The sequence below is a fragment of the Carettochelys insculpta genome, chromosome 19 (genome assembly GCF_033958435.1).
Source record: "Carettochelys insculpta isolate YL-2023 chromosome 19, ASM3395843v1, whole genome shotgun sequence".
NCBI classification, from domain to species: Eukaryota; Metazoa; Chordata; order Testudines; family Carettochelyidae; genus Carettochelys; species Carettochelys insculpta.
Window position 1 is genome coordinate 4,267,498 of NC_134155.1, and position 19,543 is coordinate 4,287,040.

Genomic DNA, 19,543 nt, shown 5'->3' on the forward strand with positions numbered 1-19,543 from the left:
CTGCACACATAAACAAGTTCTGCTTGTTTTCTAAGTTTTGGGCTAGTGTAGACACAGCCTTTGCAAAAACAGACAGACCCTGTAAAGAAGGATGAGGCCTGGGGGATGGGAGTAGATAAGAACAGTGCAGAGAAGGTAAGATTATACAGAAACAGAATTTTTCAAGCCTGTGAGAATTCAGGAAAGGAGTTTGCAATTTCACCAAGCTTCAGCGAATTTTAACAATCTCCTGGTTTTATTCCAGCTGCAGCTGGATTTTTCTCTTCCAGGGAATTTATCACAGAAAACAAGGCTTTGGCCTAACACTCCCTCATCTGTTTGACAAATCAAACTTGTGAGATATAAGTATGATTTTATTTAGATATTGACTATTTTCAGGTTGGTACTTGGGGATAGAAGATGAAGGGTGGTGGATGGGAAAGGGAACAGAATAGGGGTGAGAGGCAAAAGCAAGAATGACAGAAGAAACAGCATTAGTAAGCATGCATTTCTTCTTCGACTGAACTGTCGATCAGCGGATCTCATCTTCTGTGATGCCATTGGTGAGTGACTAAACCAATCCTTGATTGGCAGAGCCAATTACAGATCTCACATACTAAGCCACCAACTTCCAGCTTTGTACATTCTTTTCAGATCCCATGCTTTTCCTGTAGTGACTGGATACGCTGACTTTCAAATCAATTCAGAGCATGTATAGTGGTTTGCCACCACGACAGTCTGTCCTGAACTAGAGTTTCCAGACCATTGGGAGATATGCCACATGACTTCACATTGGCTTTTAAGATGTCTTTATAACGCTTATAATGACCACCGACAGAGCATTATTCATGAGCAAGCTGGCCATAGAAGACCATCACTGGTGTCTATGTATCATTCATGCTCATTACGGCTACGTCTACACGTGCACCCAACTTCGAAATAGCTTATTTCGATGTTGCGACATCAAAATAGGCTATTTCGATGAATAACGTCTACACGTCCTCCAGGGCTGGCAACGTCGATGTTCAACTTCGACGTTGCTCAGCCCAACATCGAAATAGGCACAGCGAGGGAACGTCTACACGCCAAAGTAGCACACATCGAAATAAGGGAGCCAGGCACAGCTGCAGACAGGGTCACGGGGCGGACTCAACAGCAAGTCGCTCCCTTAAAGGGCCCCTCCCAGACACACTTTCATTAAACAGTGCAAGATACACAGAGCCAACAACTAGTTGCAGACCCTGTATATGCAGCACGGACCCCCAGCTGCAGCAGCAGCAGCCAGAAGCCCTGGGCTAAGGGCTGCTGCCCACGGTGACCACAGAGCCCCGCAAGGGCTGGAGAGAGAGTATCTCTCAACCCCCCAGCTGATGGCCGCCATGGAGGACCCCGCTATTTCGATGTTGCGGGACGCGGATCGTCTACACGTCCCTACTTCGATGTTGAACGTCGAAGTAGGGCGCTATTCCCATCCGCTCATGGGGTTAGCGACTTCGACGTCTCGCCGTCTAACGTCGATTTCAACTTCGAAATAGCGCCCAACACGTGTAGACGTGACGGGCGCTATTTCGAAGTTACTGCTGCTACTTCGAAGTAGCGTGCACATGTAGACGCAGCCTACATGACCAATCCAGCAAACCTGTCTGTTCAGAAGCATTGTTTCCATGCCCATGACACCACACAGCTTAAGAACCTCCACGTTAGGAGTTTTGTCCCATCAGTTCAGATCTTCCTCAGACATCACATATGGAACTGATCGAGTTTCAAAGCATGGTGGTGAATAAGTGCATGACTGTGAACCATACAGCAGGATATTCAGGATAACTGCCTGATAAACTGCTTTCTTGGTACGGAGTTTAATACCATGGTCATTCTGAAGGGGTTTGGTCTGCTTTCCAAAGGCTTTGGCTAATTCAGCAGATACATCATGATCCACATTTATACTAGAGGACAGTACACTTATGAGGTAAAAGAACTTGTCAACAGCTTTAAGGACTGTACCAGCAGCAGTGATTGCTGGAGTGCTGGGCTCTTTCCAAAGAGGCTGAGGCATAACTTTTGTCTTCTTGAGGCTCACTGTAAGTCAAAAGAGGTGAGCAGAAGTAACAAAGTGATCAAAAAGCTCCTGTGCATCCTGCATTTTTGGAAGACGAGGATCTCAACAGCAGTTCCGTAGGTTGTTTCTTTGATGTTAATCCAACCATCTACAATAGTGGGTGACTGTTCTGGACCTTCATTGCTAATGACTAAGGAAGTGTCAAGACTACATTGAAATAGCACTTGTGTCTCGGGTATTTCAAGTTTACCGGCATCCAGCTTTTTTTTGGCATACAGCAGAATGATGACATTTTGGTGGAGACTTCCACTGCCTCAAGTCCTTCCAGAGGCAAGAATCGCCACTTCCCAAGCCATTCCATTCATAGGCACGTCACTAGTATGGGACAAGCCCCCTCAAATGGTCCTGGTACCCCTTTCTTCACTGTGTACTATGAACTGCGATAACCAGTGGGGTGAGAAAAAGTGCTTCATGTAGATGTTGCCCTGTCTAATAGGGTCAAAAATTTAGACTGAGTGGTTATATTTTCTTTCCTTTTGGTAGCTACTTGACTCTCTGCCTATCACTTATAATCACTTAAAAATCTATCTTTTGTAGTCAATAAACTTATTTAACTGTTTATCTTTACCAGTGAGTTTGCCTGAAGTGGCTGATAAATCTGCCCAGGTTTACAAAGGCTGGTACGTGTCCTCTTCCCATTAATGAAGTGGTGAACCAATTAATAAATGTGCACTGCTCATCTTCAACACTGCAGGGTGGGATATTCCTGAGGTATAAGGGTGGGAACTGTGCCTTTATCTGTGTGATTCATGAGTGGCTCTGGAATTGTCCGTGCAATCTAACTGGGGTTAGGGGTCCACCAGCTGTTGTGCTGAGTGGTAAAAGGGCCTGGAGAGGTTTGCTGCTTTTCACTAGCAAAGTGAGACAGCCCAGGCTGGAGAGCTAAAGGGACACAGCAGTCCCACAATACTAGACGGCACCCTGGGGATCCTGTTACAAGGGGTTTGCCTACTCTGCCTCTGTTTCATCTGTGGCCATGCTAAATCACATTTGTAGGTACTGCATTTGAAGCCAGGTGTGTGGTATTACCACTGTGCCTGATGTCATGTGCCCCAAGAGTCATAGGCCATGTCAGGCTGATATTTGTGAGTTGTTCTGAAAGATGACTGTGAATGTAGCAGAGAAAGGAGTCTGTGCTGAGGCTAGAGAGCTTTGGATGGTAGCAGGTGGAGGGCAACACCTGTGAATTCCAGGCACTGCCCTGGGGTAAGGATTGATTTCTGGGCATTGATGTATATGCCCAGTTCTACAAAGAAGTGCATTGTAGCTTTAGTGAATCAATGAACTTCTTGGAGGGACCAGTTCTGAGGAGGCAATTGTTCAGATAAGGGTAAATCATGATCCCTTGGGAATGTAAATGTGTGACCACCAGTGAGACAACCTTGAAAAATACTCTCCAGACTGATGACAGCCCAAAGAGAAGCATCTTGTATTGGCAGCGACCTTGTCCCAGAATGAAAGTGAGAAATCATCTGAGTCAGTTTGACTGAGGTGTGAAGATGGTATCCTGAAGGTTAGGGGTCAAAAATTACTCTACCTGCTCCAGCATTGGAATGGTTGTTGATAAGGTGACTATCTTTAATTTCTGAGCTATGATAAACTTGTTGCAAACTCTGGGGTCTAATATAGGTCTCCAACCTCCCTCCATTTTCGGCATTAGAAAATAACAAGAGGAGAACCGTTTGCCTCAGAGATGTTGAGATACTAGCTGAAGGAGAAAATCTCTCTCTTCTTGTAGTAAACTCTTGTGAGAAGGGTCCCTGGAGAGGGATGGGGAAGAGTGTTGTGGGGAGGATAGAGAGGTAGAATATAATGAGAACTCTGTAGGCCTTGCTAATCTGATGCTGTACATTCCCAGGCGCCGTGGAGCACTGTCAGGGTAGCTGAATGGGCACACAGCATTGTCTGGCTGTAGCAATTGTGGACTGTAGTCTCTCAGTGCTGCAACTAACCCACCACTTCCCCCAGCCCACTTATGCACCTGACGTACCACCCAGATCCCCCAACTCCAGCCTACTCCTGCAACCTCCCTCCAACCCAGACCTCAAGCACACATCTCAGTCTGCTCCTGCACCCTGGTTGGGTTCTGGCTGAACGTAATTTGCCTTCTAAGGAGAAAGGGAGAAAACATGATACACTTCAAAATCATAGCTCGGGATCCTAAACTGGGAGGAAATAAACAGCTTATTGGACAGAGGGAGGAGGAATAAGAAGAGAAAATATCTACCTGGGTCTTCTGATTGGCACAATATAGAGTGTGCCTTATTGCCTTGATTTACACTAAAGAGACTATGCAGGGTTACACTAGTATGGATTTGTTGATTGAGGAATTAAATACTCCACTATATGCACTATAAGAAAGGGGATAAGTGGAAGGAGAACAGGGAGCTTGCTCGAAATGAGATCGAAATCGGTGTGCCACTTTTGACCTCACCATGAAAATGCCTGCTTTGGTCCTGGCAGAGGCTCAAGAGGACCCTGCCCCTGGGTCTGCTGATTCTGGGGTCTTCTGCCAGCACAGTTCCTCCTCCTACTGGTGTTCCTCTGTTGTTGTGGGAACTGTCTAGTAGAAGACCAAGGGGTAAAAGGTCTGCCTTGGTCAAAGGGATGTAAAGGCCCAATGAACGCAGTGTGACCCTCAAATCCGTCAGGCTATGAAGCCTTCTGTCAGCCTTTTCTGAAAATAAGGTAGGACCTTTGAAGGGAAGGTCCTGTACAGTCTGTTGTACCTCACAAGGGAGCCCAGATGCTTGTAACCATGCCCCCCTACACATGGCAAACCCTGAGGCCATGATCCAGGTAGCCGCACCCTCAGCGTTTAGTGCTACCTACAGCGCTGCTCGGGAAATGTTTGTTTTCTACCACAACTGCCATAAATTCTGGCTTTGCCTCAGGAGGAACCAACTCTGAGAACCTGGACAAAGAACTAACAGTATTATAACCACATCTGCTCACCAGGTCCTGCTGGCTAGCAATCAATAACCGTAATCCCCCCATTGAATAACCTTTCCTGCTCTAAATGTCCTGGTGTTTGGTTTCTGTGTTCTCAGAGGAGGGACCCTGAAAGCCCTGTCTCTCCCTATGGTTCGCCATGTCGACCACTAGGGCATCAGGGGGAGGATGTGTAAAAACACGTTCATTGCCTTGGGAAGGGACAAAATACAATCTCTCGTTCCTCTGAGCAGTGGGCAAGACTGAGGCCAGAGTCTGCCAGTCTTGCAGTATTAGAAATAATTTTAATGAGAGGTAGGGCCACCCTGGTGGGACCTGAGGGACCTGAGAAGGACATGGTGCCCATGACTGGATTGGTCTCATCCCCAACCTCCTTTGCTGACAACTCCAGACCTTGGGCCACCCAGCACAACAGCTGTCTGAAAAGCCTGGCTATCCTCCCAAACCGGGGATGCCGAGGACCCCACTACTGCCTCATCTGGGGAAGAGGGTGAGAAATGCCTACTACTTCAGTCTGTAGTGGCAAAAATGTGGTGCCCAAGTTCTCCCCCTGCCCCCTGAAGTCCTGGTACTGTCTGTGTTACCATAAGCAAGGAGTCTGAAGGCATAGGCAATACACTCAGCGCTGGGGCAGACGGTACCGAGGTCAAGTCCTGCAGGCACAGCACCTGGGTCAATGGCGTCAGCAACAATGGTGCCAAGGCCCCCAGAATTGAAAGAGCAGGTACCCAAACTGGCTGTAATGGCGCCAGCGCTGGTGCCAACAGTATCAGTGCTGATGACACCAAGGGTGATGACGAAGGCTCCTCTGTTCTGCAGGACAGATTTGGCGCCAATAGCGGCACCTTGGGGACTCCCTAAAAAGCAGATAGAGAAGGTGCCCTAGACGGGAGTCAGGTAGCCTGCCCCTGCCCTCCATGAAAAGCCCATGAGGTCCAAAAAGGCCACTGCGGTATCCTGCAACATCGGCTGCCACCTGTCATCGTCTGATCATCGACTTTGGTGCCTGTGATGACCGTGATGCGATGCTGATCTAAGGCTCCTGCTCCATCCTGAACTCAAGTAGGATAAGCCCGACTACAATGCCAATGTGTCTGATGCGGAAGACCAGGGCATTGCCATAGGTCTCAGTGCCTGCACCAGCACCTGCTGGATTGGTGCCTGCACCTCCACTGAACAAGACACCTGAAGAAGTGGGATCTGCTTCGGGACCAGGAAAGATGACACTGACACCGACAGGGAAGAAGTCTATGTAACTGCTTGGAGCGGCACTGGAACTGTGGGTGACATCTAACATGTGTGATGGAGTGGGGGGGAGTGCATGTGTGAGTCAGGCTGAATGTGAGAGGCAAGCAGAGCAGCTCCCAGTGGCTAAGGATGACCCTGGGGCTACAACTGGCAGGTAACACCTCTGCCCTGAACAAAGAGGAGGGAGGAGCCGAGTGGGGTTTTTGAATCGGGGGTGGCAGTTAGAGGCTAGGGGAAGAGGAGCTGGAAGGCAGCCAGCCTGAGGAGGGGGAAAGCTACACCCCAGGGGGGCACCCCTCGGGGTCTTCTCCCCAGGACGGGTTGGAAGGACTGTCTCTAACTGCTGTACTGACGCTTCTGTGACAAACTGGGCATCTGTTGCCTAATAAACCTCCTGTTGTACCTGCTGAGTGAGAGTCACTCCTGCCAGCGGACGGGGTGCAGTGCAGGGGGACCCCTGAATCCCATCACACCATGCGGAGGGGAAAGTTTTGTCCACTGAGCGTGTGCGAATGCGCCCCACTGCCAGGAACTGTGGGCACTCTGCAAATCTCCCCTGAGCGGCTGCCCAAGCGTGCAGGGAACACTGATAGGCCCTTGCTCACAAGGACTGGAGCCGGCTCCTTGCTGGAGTCTATTCCCCTCTCAGACCAGCTAACCCCTGCCCAGCAGACAGAGATCAAGGAGGTGCTGTGTTCACACCAATGGCTGTTCTCTGACAGAGCCAGACGCACTGACTTGGCTGCCCACCGAATAGAGACAGGCGCCCATGCCCCTATCAAGTGTGTGCCATTCAGAGCCACAGGGAAAACGGCTCAGGACATAGAGCGGGAGGTTCAAAACATGCTGGCTCTGGGGGGTGATCCAACCCTCCTCCATCCCCTGGGCCTCTCCCGTGGTGTTAGTCCCTAAAAAAGATGGGTCTGTTCGGTTTTGTGTGGACTATCGCAAGCTTAATGCCATCACTGTATCGGACGCCTACCCCATGCCCAGGCCTGATGACCTTTTAAACAAGCTGGGGGGAGCCTGTTACCTCACCACCCTAGACCTCACCAAGGGGTACTGGCAAGTGCCATTAGACCAAGATGCCCAGCTCAAGTCAGCTTTCATCACCCCTGTGGGGCTCTACAAGTTCCTGGTCCTGCCCTTTGGCCTCAAGGGGGCACCTGCTACCTTCCAGCGTCTGGTGGACCAGCTACTAAAAGGGATGGAGAGCTTTGCCCTGGCTTACATAAACGACATTTGCATCTTCAGCCAGACGTGGGAGAACCATGTGTCCCAGGTCAAGCAGGTGCTGGACTGACTCCAGAAGGCTGGTCTAACTATCAAGGCAGGAAAGTGCAAGGTGGGAATGGCTAAGGTGACCTACCTGGGCCACAAGGTGAGCAGCGGCTGCTTAAAGCCAGAGCCAGCTAAAGTGGAGGCTGTCAGAGACTGGCCAACACCCCAGACTAAGAAGCAGGTACAGGCCTTCATTGGGATGGCGGGGTACTACCGGAGGTTTGTGCCCCACTTTAGCTCCATCGCAGCCCCCCCTCACGGAGCTGTGTAAAAAGGGAAAGCCTGACAAGGTGGTCTGGACCAAGCAGCGCCAAGAGGCCCTCGGCGCACTGAAGGAGGCTCTGGTCAGGGCCCCAGTGCTGGCAAATCCAAACTTCAACAAAGCCTTCCTGGTGTTCACCGATGCCTCAGACATGGGGCTGGGGGCTGTGCTAATGCAGGTGAATGACAAAGGGGAGAAACACTCCATCGTGTACCTGAGTAAGAAGCTGCTGCCCCGGGAGCAAAACTATGCGGCCATAGAGAAGGAATGTCTGGCCATGGTGTGGGCGCTGGGGAAGCTGCAGCCGTGCCTGTTTGGACGGCATTTCACCGTGTACACCGATCACTCACCCCTGACCTGGCTGCATCAAATGAAAGGGGCCAATGCCAAGCTCCTGTGGTGGAGTCTGCTCCTGCTGGACTACGACACGGAGGTGGTCCATGTCAAGGGGAACAACAACACCATAGCCGATGCCCTGTCACGCAGGGAGGGCCCCAAACTTCCCCAGGTCACTGGCTAAGTGACCCAGCTCAGTTCGGTCTGGAAGGGGGGAGAAATGTAATGGAGTGAGGGGAGTGCATGTGTGAGTCAAGCTGAATGTGAGAGGCAAGCAGAGCAGCTCCCAGTGACTAAGGATGACCCTGGGGCTACAACTGGCAGGTAACACCTCTGCCCTGAACAAAGAGGAGGGAGGAGCCGAGCGGGGTTTTTGAATCGGGGGCAGCAGTTAGAGGCTAGGGGAAGAACATAAGAACATAAGAACATAAGAACATAAGAATGGCCATACTGGGTCAGACCAAAGGTCCATCAAGCCCAGCATCCCATCTGCCGACGGTGGCCAATGCCAGGTGCCCCAGAGAAGGAGAACAGAAGACAAGTGATTTATCTCCTGCCATCCATCTCCTGCCCTTGTTATGAAGGCTAGGGCACCATACTTTATCCCTGGCTAATAGCCATTTATGGACCTGACCTGCAAAAATTTATCAAGCTCTTTTTTAAACCCTAATAGAGTCCTGGCCTTCACAGCCTCCTCGGGCAAGGAGTTCCACAGGTTGACTGTGCGCTGTGTGAAGAAAAATTTCCTTTTATTAGTTTTGAACCTACTACCCATCAATTTCATTTGGTGTCCCCTAGTTCTTGTATTATGGGAAAAGGTAAATAATTTTTCTATATTCACTTTCTCCACACCATTCATGATTTTATATACCTCTATCATATCGCCCCTCAATCGCCTCTTTTCCAAACTGAAAAGTCCCAGTCTCTCTAGCCTCTCCCCATATGGGACCCTTTCCAAGCCCCTAATCATCTTAGTCGCCCTTTTCTGAACCTTTTCTAATGCCAATATATCTTTTTTGAGGTGAGGAGACCACATCTGCACACAGTACTCGAGATGTGGGCGTACCATAGTTTTATATAGGGGAAGTATGATATCTTTTGTCTTATTATCGATCCCTTTTTTAATAATTCCTAACATCCTATTTGCCTTACTAACTGCCGCTGCACACTGCGTGGATGTCTTCAGAGAACTATCCACTATAACTCCAAGATCCCTTTCCTGATCTGTCGTAGCTAAATTTGACCCCATCATGTAGTACGTGTAATTTGGGTTATTTTTTCCAACATGCATTACCTTACACTTACCCACATTAAATTTCATTTGCCATTTTGCTGCCCAATCACTCAGTTTGCTGAGATCTCCTTGTAGTTCTTCACAATCCCTTTTGCTTTTGACTGTCCTGAACAACTTGGTGTCATCTGCAAACTTTGCCACCTCACTGCTTACCTCATTTTCTAGATCATTGATGAACAAGTTGAACAGGATCGGTCCCAGGACTGAGCCCTGGGGAACACCACTAGTTACCCCCCTCCATTGTGAAAATTTACCATTTATTCCAACCCTTTGTTTTCTGTCTTTTAACCAATTTCCGATCCATGAAAGGACCTTTCCTCCTATCCCATGACCACCTAATTTACATAAAAGCCTTTGGTGTGGGACCGTGTCAAAGGAGCTGGAAGGCAGCCAGCCTGAGGAGGGGGAAAGCTACACCCCAGGGGGGCACCCCTCGGGGTCTTCTCCCCAGGACGGGTTGGAAGGACTGTCTCTAACTGCTGTACTGTCGCTTCTGTGACAAACTGGGCATCTGTTGCCTAATAAACCTCCTGTTGTACCTGCTGAGTGAAAGTCACTCCTGCCAGCGGATGGGGTGCAGTGCAGGGGGACCCCTGAACCCCATCACAACATGCACAAAACATCTGTGCTTCTCTTGACACATGATGCTCCAGACTGTTCACTGGCGGCAAGGCTCCTGGAACCAAAGTTTGTAATAAGCCCTGCGCCACACTAAAAGCTTTCAGCATTGAGGGCAGTCCAGACAAGCACGGGCTCCCCACTCGCACTGCCGCTGATGCATGCGCCCGGTGCTCCAGTCCATTGTGTGGTGGTGCCAACATCTTAGCAACATCTCAGCACTTTGATCCCAAAGAAGACTGGCCACTTTTGTGCCCTTTGTTCTTCCTAGGCACCGGGAATTGGCTCCTATGACACCTGGGTGCACTGGGCACCAGCACCTGCTCATGATGCCGAGAGTGCTTAGCTGGCGCCAAGCTGGACGATGGTGCTGGTGTGCTCTGCACCAATGAGGCCCCACTATATACACCCAAAGGGAGCACATCTGGCTGCAGAGCTGCCTCCATTAGCAGGACTTTAAGTCGCTGCGCATTGTCCTTCAGAGTTGTGGGTTTGAATGTCCTGCAGATTGAACAGCGATCTCCAAGACGTCCTTCGCTGAGAAGGTGCAGGCAAGCCAGGTGTGGGTCACTTTTGAGCATCCCCTTGCCACATTTCAAACAGTTTTTAAAACCTGGAGAGCCAGGCATGCCCCAGCAGTGAGGCACCGAGAAGGCCGTAAGTCCTGCCTCAGCTATCTCCACAAGTTTGCACTAACTATGTGACACTATGAACTGTTTACAAGTAATTAACTAATTTTGAACTTTTACGCTACAATCAAGGCTATCTACTAACAACTAAACAGAGAAGATGGAGCTCCAGCACCCAGCTGCGGGGTGAGAAGGAACGGCGTGAGAGGCGGCGCAGGGTGGGAGGTGCATATATTGGTTGCCATATCAGCGCCACTCCAGGTGGCGCCGCTCGTACCTGATGGGTACTGGCTAGGGCAAAAAGCTTTCCAGCAACTGGGCACGTGCCAGCGCACACCCAGTTTGGAATGCACAGGAGCAATCACTTGAAGAAGAACGGACAGGTTCCATTACTTTTGCAGCTCAAAATAAAGAAAAAAGTTTGCAGTTGTCACAACATTTTGATCAGTGATCCCATAACAGACTTTTATGTCCTTCCTGTGCAATCATAGGCAAGTGGGTCCAATACCCCATCACTGGTTTCTGTTTGTCTGGGTCCTCATCCTCAGGGGGTTCCTCTTCCTCCCCTATTTTGGATCACGTGGTTGGGGTTCAAGATGAGGGGGGACCTGATAGCATTCCTTGTAAGAATGGATGGTGTTTTGTGGTGCCTGTATAAGGCACATGGGTCCCACAGTGGCCAGTGCATCAAATATAGGGGTGGAATGGCATGGCAATACCTGCCTGTACCATTGCAGATGGATTGTGTTGCAGATTAAGGTGTCCTGTCTCCCATGGAATATGCCTTTGCATAGGTGATGAATGTTGTGTAGAGGATCTGCTGTTCTGTCTTCCAATGGTTGGTCACTATGTGAAACAGTGCAAGAGATAAAGGCAGTTCTTCAGATTTTGTCAATGGCAAATGCTTGGTACAGAACAGCTGACTGTGGCATTGAACGGATTGCGACATCTTTGTATTGAAGAAACTGAGTTGGTACTGAAGGTTTTTCAGCATAGTGTGCTCAGGCACCGCTGTGTTAATGGTCAGCGACACTTGCAGTTTGGGTTTCAGTGCTGCGGCCTGCGCCAAGACAGGTGCTGATACTGGCATCATATCTGTGCAGGCAGGCTTCGGAGCCAGTTCCTGCACTGGTGTCCTCAGTGCCACAGTGGACTCAGCTACCTCGGCCCCAATTTTGTCCATTTGTCTGCTGTCAGCATCCATGTCAAAGCAGTGCCATAGTGCCGGGCTTACCACCAGAACTGACTTTGGAGGTCACCATCACAGGCAGTGACTTAGCTGGGAAAGCTCTCTTATGAGAGCCCTGATCTGGCACAGAACAGGCTCGTTTCCTCACAGTAGAGAAATTTTTACTATACTTACAATGACTAAAGGAGTTCTCTTATGTGAGCTGAATACCATGTTGAGGCACAGCTCTCTGTCTTGTCTAGCCTGCAAGTTGTTACAATGAGAGCATTTCTTTGCTATGTGGTTCTCCCTGAGGCTTCTGGCACAAAAGTGCCCCTCAGTGGCAGGCATTGCGTACTTGCCAGAGTCACATTTCTTAAAGCCGGGGACTGAAGGAGACTGGGAAGAGAGGGGGTTATGATTAAGGCAGTTAGGCTCTAAGGCCAGAGACAGGGTGCAAATTTTTCTCTCACTCTCTCCCTCTTTTCTTTTCTTCTCTCCTTTATTTTTTTTTTTCGGTTCAGTGGCTCAAGTGGGCAGAGTTAGGAAGGTATAAGGGGTTTGAAGTGACCATTCCTGAAGTTCTCTGATCAGCAGTACAGGGAACCAGCACATCTGCAGTGGAGAGCTCATAGAGACGCTACTCAGCCAAGGAACCTTGTTCTAAATCATTGGTTTTAGTCATGTTTTGACTCTCTAGGGTTTGCAGTGGTGAATAAAATAGACCCTTCACTGGCCCTTCAGTTCTGTCTCCTGAGAGGCCTTAAGACTGAGGGCTGAAATTGAAAAACAATTCCTTGTTCTTTTTATCATTCTACTTTGTTCTAATATTTTAATTCAAAGGGAAAAACCTGGAAATTTAGCTCATCGTTCATAGGGAAGGGCAATAGCAGTAAGCGGAAAAGCTGCAATAGGTGACACATACCCATGATCAAGGAATGTGTCCATTTGAATTTGATAGGACATGCACAGTAGCACTCTGGGGCCATCGTCTTCATATCTGCAGAGAAAGAAGTTATTTCATCAAACAAAATGACTCCAGTGTCAGTGCAGCGTCACACAAGTCACATTATTAGTTAAGGAAGAAAGAGGTAACAAGCAAGCATAGAAAAGTCACCTACTGCCATAGTGTTGCTAACCATTCTAGCCATGAGCTCAGAGAGACATTCAGTTCTATGGACATTTTGTTGTGGAAGAAAATTATATTTTCAAAATGGAATAGAGAAAGAGCTCTGCCTGAATAAATGGTTATTTTATTCTTACAAGGACTGGATTCTCATAAGTAGGCTGATGATTTTTTTAAAGGGCATCCTTTTGTTTTGACTAATTATTATCACTGCTATAAGGTGAGCAAAGTCTAAAACTTAAGAGAATTGGGCATTTTTATTAAATATTTTACTTTTTAATGTATAATTTAATTAAAATAATTTAAAGAATTAGATATTCTCAATAACAACACAGAATGGGCTAATGTAATATCTACTCTTGAACCTGAAGTGAACTTGGTCAGAAATTTTTCAAATGCTTATTTGTTGGAACCAAATCTTTCCATATTTAAGAGCAGGTTAAATAAACATCTGTCAGGGACTTCACCCACACCCACACCCACACCCACACACACACACACACCTTGAGGGTCTGCACCTCCCACTTTGCACACCGCTGGGCTAGCGAAGATGTTAAAAAATACTTTTACATTTCCTTTAAAAATAATAAAAGCTGTGCATGCTGCAAAAAATCAACCTTATATGGTGACAGTCCTCGTTAATCAAAGGGACTTGGATCCAGTCACTCATTTTTCACCTTCAGCCATGGCTACCCTAAAGGCCTGACCTCTACACATTGAAAAAAGTGTGAGGTCCATTTCCCTCAGAAGTACAGTAGGACTTGGAAAAAAGGTGTTGATATAGCCCTCGACTGAGAAGGGATAAAAAGAGGCATTCCCCTCACACTCTAGCCCACAAAGAGAGGAGGAAGGAGGACTAACGTTCAGGGCTTTTCCACAAGCCACATTAACTCTTCCGGAGGCCCAGGACTAACAGATTTTGTGGGCTCACCAGGCTCTGGGATGGGACCAAAATGAGGTGGTCAGTGTGGTAGGGGGATGCCAGGAAGTGGGATGCGTATGGGGGTGTGGGACCTGGGTGGGAGATGGGTGTAGGGGCAGGCTGGGGGCATGTGGTGTTTGAGTGGGAAGTAGGGTGCAGGAGCGTGATGGGGGTGGTTGTGTGGGATCTGGGTGGGCGGTAGGATGAAGGAGTGGAACGTGGGTGAGGTGTCTGGGTGGGAGAGGAGGTACGTGAGGGCAATGGGGAATGCTTACACAGTGCAGTTCCCCAGGGGCACACATAGCTACAGTTCCCACACCACACCCAGGCACCACCCCTGCTGCTTCATTGGCTGCATTGGCTGTGATTTTTACCAACAGGAGCAGTGTGGGCAAAAGCCTCAAGGCAAAGGGTTCCCTGTGCTGCCATTTCCCCAGTTGGGGGCGGGACTGGGAGGGGAGAGGGAATGGCAACACACGGAACTGTTTCCTCCCCTGTCAAGCAGAGCCTCTGGGCTGTATCCAGACAGTGGGCTTGCTTGTTTGGGCCTGTGAGGTTCAGGGCTGCCCCCCCCTCCTTGCAGTAGGGAGCTGGAACTTGCACGCCATCCATTCAGGGTCCTGAAGTGCCAGCACAGGCTCCCCAGTGTGTGGGGGGGTTTGAGGGTGGAGAAGCTCTGAGCCTTATGGGCCAGATATACGTAAGTCATGGACTGATTCCCCAGTCATTTAATTAGGTTTGGGCAAAGGAGGGTTAAATATGCTACAACACCCAGTCTCTACACAATAGCAATGTGGATTTATTTTTCCACAGAATCAGAATTCAACTAAAGGTGTTCCCAATAGCCTAGCAGCCAAATTCCTACTTTTGAGAAGTTATATTACCGCTCATGGTTCACAGTCATAAACATTCAACAGAATGACTCCATGGGCAATGCACAGTGCAAAGCGGGAAAGAGGAAAGATTTCCACTTGTATTTTTTAGTTTTCTTCCTAAGGAGAGTTGATTCAATTTTTCCAGTGTGAATCAACTTTTTGTTTTGAAATTTAAGATGATTAATCTGAAAAAGGTAGAAATCTACATGAAAGGTTCCGAAATCATAAAATCTAAAAAGCTTCAATTGATCCTTAAAGAAAACATGTTAGTTCGTGGGATTTGAATGTTTCATCCTGATTTGAGATGGGGAGAAAATCTGAAACAATCACCAATATGAATATCAACGGGACAGCCAAGTTAGTCTATCTTCAAAAACAAGAAGTCCTGTGGCACCTTGTAGACTGACAGATGTTTTGGAGCATAAGCTTTCATGGGCAAAGACCCGATTCGTCAGATGCGCCACATCCTCTGTGGCTGAAGTGACCCTATCAATTCTGGCTCTCCTCTTCACTGGGACTCCCTCCTTTTCATGAGTCTATATATTTAGACCCTCCTCTAGAACCCCCACTCAGGCATCTGACAAAGTGGGTCTTTGCCCATGAAAACTTATACTTCAAAATATCTGCTAGTCTAGGAGATGCCACAGGACTTCTTTTTGTTTTACAAATATGAGTGGGATGGGGAAACCATTTTCCACACAGCTCTATCCAGGAACTCACTAAGATCTTTATTTGGGCAAAATGACCCCTGCATGGGCTTGATCCACATTTTAGCCTGCCACCATCTCAAGTCAACTCTTTTTTTTTTCATGCTTCCAGATGATTAGTTAGTGAACTTAATGGAAAAAACTGGAAACATACATGAAACTACGTGAGCCTTGAGTCAGATTTTAAATACTATCATCCTTTTTAAGGCATGTTTTGGAGCCCATGACAAAAGGTGCATGAAGTATTTTGTGTCTAGGCACTGATTGCTTACCCTGCAGACTGGTCTGGAGTGGTTGGGTTCTGGCTGAACATAATTTGCCTTTGAAGGAGAAACAGAGAAAACATGATACATTGCAAAATCATAGCTAGGGACCCTAAATTGGGAGGAAATAAACAGCTTATTGCACAGAAAGAGAGGAGGAACAGGAAGAGAAACTATCTACTATGGTCTTCTGCGTGGCACAGTATCACAATGTAGAGTGTGCCCTCTTGCCTTAATTTACACTTGAGACCATGCAGTGTTCCACTAGTGTGGATTTATTGATTGAGGAATTACATACTCTACTGTATGCACTATATGATTAAACTAAAGAGGACAGAGCTGCCACTAAAGGTTGAAGCCAGTGGTTCCCAAACTTTTCAGCATCACGCTCCCTTTTTCATTTTCGAGATATCTTCTTCTTTACCATCATCCAACCTCCCTTTTAACAAAAAAATTCAGTTCCCAATTTCAAATAAAGTTGATATAAAACTTTATATAAAAATGTTATTTAAAATTAAAAATAAGCACAAATAGTTTTTTTTGGCCCCTTGTGGGTGCCTGGTGCAGCCCCAGCTGCCTGAGCCCTGTGCCAGCTGCCAGAGCTGCCCACTCGAGCTGAACAAGTCCCGCATTGCCAGGGCCAGCCAGCCACCCACCCACAGGCCAGCTGCCCACCTGCTTGCCAGGAGCTGGGGCCCCGCTCTGCCAGAGCCAGCTGTCCACCCAGCAGATGCCCAAGCCCCGTGATGGTGGGGTAAGCCACTGACCTGCCAGCCACCCACCTAAGCCACAGGCCAGCCGCCCAAGCCACCCACCCACCGACGGATCCCCATCAGCAACTCCTGGCATTAGAGCTGGCCTTCCTGGGCGCCGTGGTTGGCCACCTGGCCAATGTGGTCACAGCTGCCCTCCACCTCCTCCTGGGGGGTGAGCCCCCCCCCCACCAGGGCCCTGGAGCCTATTGACCTAGGATCCCTCTGGTGCCACACCCAAGTGCCCCAGTGCCTCTGGTAGGAGCAGGTGGTGATGGGGGAGTGGAACAATGCCAGTAGCTCCAGAATTTCCACATGAGCAAGCAGACCTTGTAGGAGCTCTGCCACTGGCTTGCACCTGCCCTGAGACACCAGGACATCTGCATGCAGCCCACCCTCCCCCTCAAAAACCAGATTGCCATTGTCATGTAGCAGCTAGCCACTCCAGACAGCTCCCAAACTGTAGGGCACCGCTGGGGCTGTCCTCCTTGAAGTGAGACATGCTCTGGTCATATATGCACCGCAGGGAGTGGGGAGATGGCTCCTGCTAAAGGAGACTCCTGGTGGCTATGGGCATGGGAGAGGGGGCCAGGAACACCCCATCACACCCTTATGATCATGAAAGAAACTGGCTGCAGGGAGGCAAGAGGAGAAACGAGAGCTACTGCCAAGTGCTGTCTCCTTTTATTGTGTCTGTACCATCTCTGTGACTCCTCCACATTTCTCATCAAGGAACATGCCCAGACTTCCCTAGAGACAGAAACTGTGTCTACACTATAGCTCTCTATCCCCTGGGAGATTGTCTTTCAGCAGGTCATCTTGAGTACTGCGTGCAGATGTGGTCTCCTCACCTCAGAAAAGATATACTGGCGTTAGAAAAGGTTCAGAAAAGGGCAACTAAAATGTTTAAGGGTTTGGAATGGGTCCCATATGAGGAGAGGCTAGAGAGACTGGGACTTTTCAGTCTAGAAAAGAGGAGACTGAGGGGCGATATGATAGAGGAAAATAAAATCATGAATGGTGTGGAGAAAGTGAATACAGAAAAGTTATTTACTTGTTCCCATAATATAAGAACTAGAGGACACCAAATGAAATTAATGGGTAGCAGGTTCAAAACTAATAAAAGAAAGTTTTTCTTCACACAGCGCACAGTCAACCTGTGGAACTCCTTACCAGAGGACGCTGTGAAGGCCAGGACTCTAACAGAGTTTAAAAAAGAGCTTGATAAATATTTGGAGGTTAGGTCCATAGATGGCTATTAGCAAAAGGTAAGGTATGGTGCCCCTAGCCTTTTGTCGAAGGCAGGAGATGGATGGCAGGAGACAAATCGCTTGATCATTGTCTTCGGTTCACCTCCTCTGGGGCACCTGGCACTGGCTACTGTCAGCAGACAGGATACTGGGCTAGATGGACCTTTGGGCTGACCCATTATGGCCGTTCTTATGTTCTTATGTGATGCTGCTCCACAGGGTCATCCATGTGGGAGATGTGGATGCAGCTATGATGGGATTCACCATGGTTGGCTTCTTGCATTGCTTCAGCACTGTGGACGGGATGCATATCCCCCTCTGTTCTCCGGAACACAACGCTGCATTCAGAACCCTCACAAATGTTGATGTTTCATGACTCTGGGTGGGGGGGAGCAACTCAGAGCCCCAGGAAGCAGCAGTTGCTGGCACTCCCCACCTGGGGCCCTGGGGACACTGTGACAGCCACCGGCACTCCCAGGCCTTGGGGCCCTGGGGAAGCCATGGCAGCCACCAGCACTCCCGGCCCCCAGAGAAGCATGGCCACTCGCGAATAATTGAATTTGCAAATGTGGCACTCACCAATGTCGAGACCCTACTGTATTAATAATGTCATGTAACCTTGCAGTCTCTACACTTTGCTAAGATCTGCAGCCTATGGAAGGTGTTGCTATATAATACTCAAAGTACTTTTTATTACACTCATCCCTCATTAAATGAGTACTTTACTTACACCTACTCGCTAATACAAGGGGCACATATAAGCTACGTCTACACGTGTATGCTACATCGAAACAGCTTATTTTGATGTAGCGACATCGAAATAAGCTATTTCGATGAATAGCGTCTACACGTCCTCCAGGGCTGGTGCCGTCGACATTGAACGTCGACGTTGGGCAGCACCACATCGAAGTAGGCGCTGCAGGGGAGCATCTACACGCCAAAGCAGCACACGTCGAAATAAGGGTGCCAGGAACAGCTGCAGACAGGGTCACAGGGCGGACTAGCACTTCCGGGGCAACAGCTAGCCGCTCCCTTAAAGGGCCCCTCCCAGACACACACAGCCTGCACAGCACGCGGTCTGCAGAGCCACAGGCACGCACACCCATTGAAGCAGTATGGACCCCCAGCAGCAGCAGCCAGAGGTCCACACAGCCGCCCCTGCAGGAGCAGTGCTCGCCCCGCTCAATGCTATGCAAGAGGCAGCTGACCACCTTTTAATCACAGAAGAGGAGCTGCCCCCAGGGGAGGAGGAAGCAGCCCCAGACCCTGCTGTCCTCCGCCTCCCGCCCCGCCCCCCCGCTGCACAAGCCGCTGGCTGTGGAGCTACCCCACGAGCACCAACTGGTGGGAGTGGCTGGTGCTCGGCGAGTGGGACACCGAGCGCTTGCTCCAGAACTTTCGCATGAGCCGGCAGACATTCCTGGAGCTCTGCCAGTGGCTCACCCACGCACTGAGGCACCAGGACACCTTCCTGCGGCGTGCCCTCAGCGTGGAGAACCGGGTCGGCATCGCTGTCTGGAAGCTGGCCACTCCAGACAGCTACCGATCCATGGGGCAGCAGTTTGGTGTGGGCAGGGCCACCGTCGGGGCTGTCCTCATGGAGGTAAGAGGACCCACGGGGGCGGGGGGGGACCCTGGGGGCGGGAGGGCAGCCCTGGGGTGGAGGGAGCCCTGGGGGTGGAGGGAGCCCTGGAGGGAGGGAGGGCAGCCCTGGGGTGGAGGGAGCCCTGGAGGGGAGGGAGCCCTGGGGAGATGGGGGGACACA

General features: G+C 49.4%; 1 protein-coding gene across 1 annotated transcript in view; it reads right to left on the reverse strand.

Annotated features, from left to right (window-relative positions):
• The window catches only part of LOC142022996 (transient receptor potential cation channel subfamily V member 3-like), a 54,393-nt gene that overhangs the window by 28,959 nt on the left and 5,891 nt on the right, over positions 1-19,543 (reverse strand). Inside the window, exons 2-3 of the mRNA XM_075013470.1 lie at positions 15,786-15,833; positions 12,809-12,883 (exon numbers count right to left, since the gene is read on the reverse strand). Coding sequence (XP_074869571.1) covers positions 12,809-12,883; positions 15,786-15,826 — 116 coding nt within the window. The 5' untranslated portion in view covers positions 15,827-15,833. The remainder of the gene's footprint in view (positions 1-12,808; positions 12,884-15,785; positions 15,834-19,543) is intronic.